At 35.5% G+C, this 9115-nt stretch overlaps 1 protein-coding gene across 1 annotated transcript; it reads right to left on the bottom strand.

Annotated features, from left to right (window-relative positions):
• Positions 1 to 1343: 1343 nt before the first annotated feature.
• Positions 1344 to 7540, bottom strand: tgoln2 (trans-golgi network protein 2). Its single transcript, XM_023296493.3, has 4 exons — positions 7339 to 7540; positions 4253 to 5547; positions 3334 to 3417; positions 1344 to 3244 (listed from the first exon to the last, which is right to left on the bottom strand). The coding sequence occupies exons 1-4, from the start codon at positions 7400 to 7402 to the stop codon at positions 3239 to 3241; spliced, it is 1449 nt and encodes a 482-aa protein (XP_023152261.2). The 5' UTR covers positions 7403 to 7540; the 3' UTR covers positions 1344 to 3238.
• Positions 7541 to 9115: the final 1575 nt, after the last annotated feature.

The raw sequence follows: 9115 nt of genomic DNA on the forward strand, positions 1-9115 counted from the left end.
TTCTTAAGAACATTCACAAAAAAGTCAACCAAAATCCAGGTGGATTTTGGTTGATTTTTTTTGTGAATGTTCTTAAAGAAAATATTAGAAGTTTTACTGGTATATATGTAATCACTTTAAATATTTTTAGGACTTTTTTTTGGAAGATTTTTACTAATTTTTTGAAAATATTTACAAGAATTTTCTTGCCAAATTTGGGGGATTTTTTTTTTTTAAATAATACTTTTAAGGGAAACATTTAAGGAATTATTGGAATTTTCTTCCTGAAGATTTTGCAAATTTTCAGAAATTTGCGGAATTTTTTTTGCTGAATTTTTGGATTTTTTTTCAGACAAGGAAACAATATTTTTGGTGCCCATAAATGAAGACAGCAGGAGGGTTAAGGAGTTCACAGTCTGATGCATCTGGAAATAATGGATCACCAAACTCTGTTGCTTTAAACACCCCTGTTATGGAAATTCTGCAATTTTGAGAAGAATGAGGAGGCAGACTCAGATGGCTTAGGTTGAGAGTCAGGTTTACTGACGTCAGGAGAAGTGATACAACAAAGCAACACGTTCATGTAAGCATCGCCAGCATCAGTTCTGAGGATTCCCTTCCACCTTGGGTATATAAGGATTTGGAAGGAAAGCCATATTTAGACCACAGCTCAGTATGGAGACAATTTGTCTGCTCAAGAACATCAACTAGACAATATCTAATCATAACCAAGTCATGTTTTAGCACCGCATTTGTCTTCGCAGCATCTGCCTTTCTCAAGGCCATATTAAGGACAAAGAGCCTTAACATGCTTACAGCCTCAGTTTGGGAGAAGCAAATAGGAACAAGGGTCAAAAGTGATAACCTGTAGGATAATTTGAGGTGACCTATAGGATCTACAAGCTACAGCTACAAGGAAATACCTCAATGAGGGGAAAGAATAATTTTCTTTAACAATCCCCACCAGCTGAAATCAAGTTTTTTGTTTTGTTTTCTAAAATCTTGTTATGTTGATATGGTGTGTTTGATATGCTGCTGGACTGAGTGAAAAATGCAGTGTGGGATTATTTCCTCCCTCAAACTGCAGCCCACTGATGACAGTCTCAAAAACACAGAAGCAGACATGCTGGGTTTCATGTTACAAACCTGAAGAGTCAATCCTCTCCACTTACAGGGTGCGGCTTTCTGCATTATCATTATTCAGAACTGGGCTAAATGTGCATGGCTGAATTACTCCAATGTTAAAATGTACTATTCTGGATTATTTTTATATTGTTGTACTGATACTTTAAGTACCTTATGGGACTGTATATGACAGTCAAATCACTACAGCAACTGAAGGCAGTAAAGAAATCCAACTCGTATGAGGCGAGAAAGTACAAAAAGCCTTTATTTTTAGCTCTCAGCCAGATGTGCAATGATATATTTGAAGGACAGCAGTTCAGGTTTATGGACAGTCATTTTGAACAAAGTGAAATAAATACCTTACTCTGAGTTATTTAGCTCGATGGTCATGATGTTTTCGAATTGATTCTGGTGCCTAATTTCACTGAGAAAAACAGGGAATGTCTTGTAACAAAAATATATTATAAAAATGCTCAAATTTCTTCGCAGATTTTTCCATAAAAAATATATTTTTAAACCTAACATGAACTTGCTTCTTCCAAGAAACAACGGAGTTATTTTACTTTTTACAGAACCGTCTTTCTGTGACCACCACCGGCTACAAATGGGGTGTTAATTATTGAAAACAGGCACAATACAAGAGCAACACACTGAATCACAGTAAAACCATTCACTATTTGGCACAAGTCTGTCATCACTGAACAGAAGCACACATCTAGTCTAGAGGAAAGATGAACTCTTATGTATTAGTGGTCAAACCAGACACTCATTTTTTTCCCAACACTGCACTTCAGTCAAAACTATTGACCGTAGGCCATTTTCCGTAAAAAATGTAGGTTACCCCAACCAACAATTCAGACTAGAGTTGTTATGCAAAGCATCAAGTGGTACAAGCTACATATGTTCATCCAAAACAGGAATAACTGGCCACAAGTGTCAGGCAGCCACAAATTAAGAAGACTGACAGTTTTCATGAAATAGAACATTTCAGTAATTCTACCACAGACTTCATGACAGACAGTATGTAAAAATAAAAAAGTTTTACATGCGTAATCAACACCCTAAGAGAAGCTTAAATTCAACTATTTAGCTGTATTTTAAAGGAATATAAGAGATAAAACTCGTATATGTATGCTAAGTAGGAAGCTACAGCTAGCAGCCCATTAGCTTAGCAAAAAAGCTCACAGAAGCTTAAAGAAATGGTGCAGCACGTGACCCCTTGTGAAACTGCTTGTTGTTTTAAAACTTGTTTTTTAATGAGTTAAACCAAACGTATACTACATATTTATTACCGACATTTAGCGGTGCCAATTTTTGCTACCTTCTGACAGAGCCAGCTTAGCCGTTTACCTATTTCCAATCTCTGCTAGGCTAAGCTAGCTGGCAGCTGTTGTATTTGCCAGGCAAATATAAGTGGTGTTCTTTTTTTATTATTTAATTCTCAGCAAAAATTAAACAAACATGTTTTAAATTGTTAAACTACTAACTAAGCACAGATGTTACCAATTTAGTTCTTAAATAAACTCTTTAAGAAGCTGGAGTGGGTGGGCCCAGTGCTAGCTAACATCTCATTTGGAAAATAAAGGTTGCTATTACATTCATTAGACTACAACCATATGATTGTGAACAGGAGTAGAAACCCCACTATGATACTTCTGCACATCTAAATAGAATCTCGACACATTTTATAGACATTTAAATAACTTCAAAGAAACAGCACAGGGCCAGAATTTTACATATAGTCAAATGGCTTGTTTCAGTACAAAGTGCAATCTCTAATATATCCTACAAACAAGACTAGAATTTAACAGCTAATTTGCTACTTAAATATCCTGAGTCAGGACCTTAGTCAGGCCAAATTACAAGATTGCCTAAAAAGTGGAATAACGACACAAGTGCAAAAATAGCATGCTCATTTTACCCTCACTGCATCTCACTAATTCCGTCAATAAGGCAACAGTGTCATCTGCATAGTCATGCAATAAACATCTAAGGGTACAAAATAGAAGAAAGTCCATTTAACACAAGGTGAATTCAATGCAGAGTGCACCAATAAAATATTTAACCAGGATCCACTCTCTGTCTTCTTTCACACCGAACAGTGCATTTAGCTGCTCCAGGCAATGGCTTGAGATCACATCTGAAAGAAAATAAAGAATTCAACACATTAAGAACTAATTTGTCATGAAACACAATGAAGGAGATAATTTCTTTACATCAGCAACTTACATGCTGTTCCAACTTCTGGTAATCTCCAGATTTAGGTCGACGTGTGGATCTGGATCTCTTTCCTTCCAAAGCAAAGGCAATTATCTGGGAGGAAGAAAAAAAGAGAGGGAAAAGGAAATTGGAGAGTTTTCCACCAGTTAATTTGTTGTAGGAAGCCTGATCTACAAAACAAAGACTAATTAGATTAAACATGTAATCAATAAAAGGCCCATGCTAGAACTGAATGTACCACACAGTACTGGGCAATTAAGTAAAATATTTTGTAAAAGTGGCTTAAACAAACAGACATTTTGATAAATGTTTCTTTCTAGCCTGAAGTTAAATGAAAATAAAACCACAATGTGCTGTATTTACACTTCCTAGTAGGCTGAATTTGGCAATGGCTTTCCCCAACTTGCAGTCTTAAAGCTAAACTGAGGGAACCAGACATTGAATCTATCTTCTTTTCTTACCACACAGACAAATAAGCAACACTGATCTTCTCATTTAACTCTTGGTAACAAAACAATACCCAAACAACCTGTTCTTTTCAGGTGTCGTGTCTTTTCTTAAAACAGGAAATGTGCCTGCAGTTCACAAGCTGACCGTATATTCCAAATACTCACTGTGGGTACATGATGTGGTGTGAGCTGTTTTCTTTTTGATATGTTTTTGTACTGTTAGGCTGATGCAGAATTACTGTAAAGCTGCCTAGCAAATATTCATATACCTAAGTTACACAATACTTCAATCATCCCTCTGCACACTGGAGACCATACTGAAATGATCTACATCAGAACTTGTGCTGGAAATTCCACTTCCATCTGCATTTGGTGCAACAAGAACACACTAGACAAAGGTACAAGACATGAAACTCAATTATGTGTCAGTGGAAACAGGAAGTCAGTTTCAAAGTGGTCTTAGCAGCAAACAAAAGTACCTTGCGCTTGTTGTGGTAAGTTATGTAGAGGACTGCCACCAACACAGCCGTAGAGACAAGGTAGGCAAAGAAATGACTGCTTTCTGCTTCATCCTTTAGGCCAGACTGGTCATACTTCGTGTTCCGTCCTGTATTGCTTTCATTGTTATCGCTGTCTCCTTTCGTACCTTCATCTTTAGTATCCTGTCCTTCTGGATTTTCTTTTATAGCATCCTTTCCTTTTGTATTTTCTTTTTTATCATCCTTTTCTTCTGGATTTTCTTTTTCAGCATCATTTCCTTTGTTAAATTTGTCTTCAGCATTCTGTCCTTCAGCATTGTCTTCTTCAGCACCTTGTCCATGTGCATGTTCATCTCCTTTAGCATCCTCTCCATGTGCATGTTCATCTTCTTTAGGACCCTCTCCATGTGCATGTTCATCTTCTTTAGGACCCTCTCCATGTGCATGTTCATCTTCTTTAGGACCCTCTCCATGTGCATGTTCATCTTCTTTAGGAACCTCTCCATGTGCATGTTCATCTTCAGCATCCTTTGTTTTTACATGTTCTTTTTCAGGACCCTCTCCTATTGCATTGTCTTTTTTATCACCATTTACGTTTGCATTTTCTTCTACATTCTCTCCTGTATTTTCTTCTTTCTTTTTTTCATTGGCATCCTTTTCTTCTGCCTTTTTCTCTCCACCATCATTTTCTTTTGTTTTTTGTACTGTATTTTCCTCCTTGACATCATTTTTGTCATTGACGTCTATGGTGGATTTTTTTCCATCCAACTCCTTGGTGTCGGTTGGCTTTTCAGCCTTTCCATTATCTTGTGCCGTTTCTGGTTTGTGTACAGGATCCTGATCAGTGTTTTTCTTCTCTGTCTCCTCATTCTTCTCTTTCGTCACACTTGCTGGCTGTTTGTCAGTCAAACTTTCCTGCTCTTGATTCTCACTCTTTGATGTCTTTTCATTTCCATCCCCTGCCTGGCTTCCTTTGTCTAACTCCGCTGGTTTACCGTTTTCTGTTTTGTCTGCCTCCTTTTCGTTCTTGTTTTCGTCAGGTGGACTAGCTGGTTGGGCACCTTTTTGCTTCTTATCATGAATTTTGACAGCAGACTTGGGAGCAGCTTGCTCTGCAGGTTCACTCTTTGTTCCCTTCTCATTATTAACAGGTTTTGTGTCAGATGGAGCTGCTTGTCCATTTGCATCTGCTAATTTTGTTTTTTTCTCTGCTAAACTGGATTCTAGTGGTTGATGGTCTTTGTTAGTTTGCGGATCTGAGTTGGTTTGATCATTCTTGTCTGGAACTGGAACCCCTGTAAATAAAAGCAGTAATAGTATCAACAGTGAAGTAGAATTTAAATAACACAGAATAAAGTGTCATATAACAATTAATGCCATCATCATTGTGGCTCTGAATTCTGTATTAGTGACCTACAATAGACACATCTGCTTTTTTGTCCTCATTACTTTTTCTTCCTCTTCTGCAAATTTTAAAATACTAGTTTCTACATCTATTTCAGTTAATAACGTTTTCTGTGTTCTTCCCCAGCTTCCCCCATATGATTAAATTAACTCAGATTATTTGTTTAGACAATTAGATCATATGATGCAACAAGCATCATAAATAATGAGCTGTAACATTAAGGCAGGAAGCCCACACACACTGGAAAACTAATGTGGTACACAGGGTGAACAACAACAACTGAAATTCAGTCATTTTTGTGTTCTGTCTATCTGGTATGACACTTCATACCACAGAAGAGTAATACCACTCATTTTGTAAGCTTAAGTTACTAAATATTTATTGTTTAACATCATCTTGCTTTTTTAATCTCATTTAAATTATAAGGTCTTTCTGTGCAATGTAATGCAATTCCAATATTACCATTCTGCCTTCTCATCTACCTTAACAAAGCTTTCTGGTGGCACGCTCTGAAAATGTCAACAAAACATTATAAATTCCATAAATGTAATAAGAGTCATGGCATAGGTGTTGTACTAGACCGGATTTGATTGTAAAAGAGTACTTTTTGCCACTGAGTGTGTCAGTGTGTGTGTCAACCCATGTGACACAGAGTATACTATAATTAAGTCTAATACATCTACTCATCAAGGCCGGATTACCATCAAGGCAAAGCCAGGAACAGCCCCATGGACTTGGTAATGTGAAATTTGAAAATTTTAGGTTAATGCTTTCGATTACAGCCTGCGACTTACAGTGAAATGAATTCAAATTATCTGTGTATGGTTAGTGTTTAAGCACATAACATACCAATATATGCTTGTATGTATAAGGAAACAAGCTGGTTTGCCACTCTGCATTTGAACAATCAGTCAAAGACAAAGCAGATTATGTACCTACACGAGACCAATTTCGAAATTTGCGTTGTGGGAGTGGCGCAGAAATAACTCTTGGATGGACCAGTATTACAGGTTGGGAGAATTTTATGCACCAATTACAGGCACCGTTAAACGAGCTTCACAATTTAAAAACAGGATCTAAATAAGCATCCACCATAATCTATTAGTTAGAAACTTATACTATAAGTTTGGATTTTTTTTTTTTTAAATGAAAAAAACATGTATATGATCTAAAGAGTTGCCTTTATATCTGAAGAAGGGTTATTTTGTCACATTGAACATTGATTTTTGTCACAACTAACAGTTAATGTGGGGGAGACACTAAACAGACTGAGGCCTGTTAATTTATGACTTGTTCATTTTGTGCATATTCCTGACTAAACTGGAGAGTTCCCAAAATGTCAGACTTAAAATAGCAAAAACTAACAAGAAAAAACAGCAAATTAATTTTCTCACTTCACTTGTATATAGCTAACAGTCTAATACAAAAAGCATGTGCAGTGAAAGGCTATTTTTATATTGTTTAGACATCAGGGACATGGATTTTGTCAAGACTGGTATTCAGTGAGTCATAAACATATCAAATGAACTGATCTAATTTTCATTCAGTAAAGTTCAATCCAGTGCTTTGCCTTTCTTTTCCCAGTAAAAGGAAGTGTCGTTGTGCAATATGGGGATTTGCTACATTAGCTAACAACATTTGTGTACAAATGACCGTCTAAAGCAAATAAAACTGCACTCACCTGTGACCAGACAGCCACACAGAAACACTGTGATCAGCAGGAGAGAAGTCCGCGACATGTTCATAGTGTTTACACGCAGCAGCGAAACAGCAACGAAATCCGTCTAATTTAATCCGTCTCTTGATGCTCTCACCGCAATCCGCGTTGACAAATACAGCTCGACACAACGCAGGGCTCTGTTAAATCCTGTTCCTGCTTCCTAGTATGAAGTGGCCTGTTCTTCTTCTGCGCGTGTAAACACAGAGAGGGAGCCGTGCTGCCCCCTAGAGGTAGAGAGTTTACATTACATGCACAAATCTGTAAAAACATTTTTATGGGTCAATATATAATTGAGGGACTTTTGAAGTCCATGGTATATATCTTGCATGCATTTTTATTAAGTTTTTTAAAAATGCTTTTTGATGTTCATTATGATCATGTCTTTAAAATTCTATAATTGTTTATTATGGAAACAATCACTTATTAATAAAAAAAAAAAAGACTGGATATCTAAAATGTCAACTAAATAACCCTCCGAATTTAATAACAACCACCTTCTAATTGGCTAAACAATAATAAAATGAGCTTTTTCAAAAATTATTTTGATTGTGTTCTTTTTATTAAGTTGAGATAATCGTGACAGATATTTCTTTTTTGCCAATATATCAAATTTTATATGGAAAATAACAAATTGTATCTGTGTCCATGAAATCAGTTTCACCTCTCAAAGAAGTGTGTAAATTCCAAATCACATGACCTGCTCCACGTGATCTCATTTCCTCCTGAAGAAAAGACTGGATAGACTCCAAGGCTTTCTTAGTTGTCTAATATAAAGTAGTGTGTGAGTCAAGTGTGGATTCATTGCATGTCAACAGATTTACTACAATATCTTTATGAATGACTTTCAATTTCAATTTTACTCAATTCATTAATCAATATAATATTTTAGAAGAATCTTTCTCTAAAAATGTCATGTGGTGTTTGGTTATAGGTGGTCATGTTGATTTTTACTATGTTATAAAAAGTCCTGCAATTGTATCTTGACCCTTATACAGTCTGGATTTTTGTTGATGTGTATTTGTTAGAGCAACCAATGAAACTAGAGACATGTCTTTGTATGCATCACAGATTATCTGCTTGATTAATAGGGAACAATACTGCAGGGTCTCAGCCTTGGTATGTGTTCAAACCAGGTAAAGTAGTATTTCAAGAATCCTTTGCAGGATTTAATCACACCAAAACTCAAATGATCGGGCCTTGATCCCAGTATTTACACTTGTTTTCAGAACCTGTCACAACCCTCTTTACTGGATGACACTTTGACAGAACAACTGTACTTTAATAAAATAAAAATAATAATAATAATAAAAATAAAAATAATAATAATAATAATAATAATAATAATAATAATAATAATAATAATAATAATAATAATAATAATAATAATAATAATAATAATAATAATAATAATAATAATAATAATAATAATAATAATAATAATAATAATAATTGGATTTAGCTATTTCATCTTGTCATATTGCATGCTTAGGATCTCATTTATTTTTTGTGAATTTGTTTTCCAGATTTGTCTAATTTGACATTCATTTTATTGCAAAGCAGCTTGTAATTTGTTTTTGAAAAGTCTTGTATAAGTGAAGTTGTTATTTTTAGTAAGTACGTAATGCTTTAAAGGCAGTTCAATCGTCAGGTGCCCCTAAATCTATGCAAAGGTGTATGGTTAACCCTCAAATGGGAACAAGTTTGATAAGTCAAATTAAGTCAAGTCTTAGTCATCTAT

This window comes from Amphiprion ocellaris, chromosome 6, assembly GCF_022539595.1.
Source record: "Amphiprion ocellaris isolate individual 3 ecotype Okinawa chromosome 6, ASM2253959v1, whole genome shotgun sequence".
Classification (NCBI taxonomy): Eukaryota; Metazoa; Chordata; class Actinopteri; family Pomacentridae; genus Amphiprion; species Amphiprion ocellaris.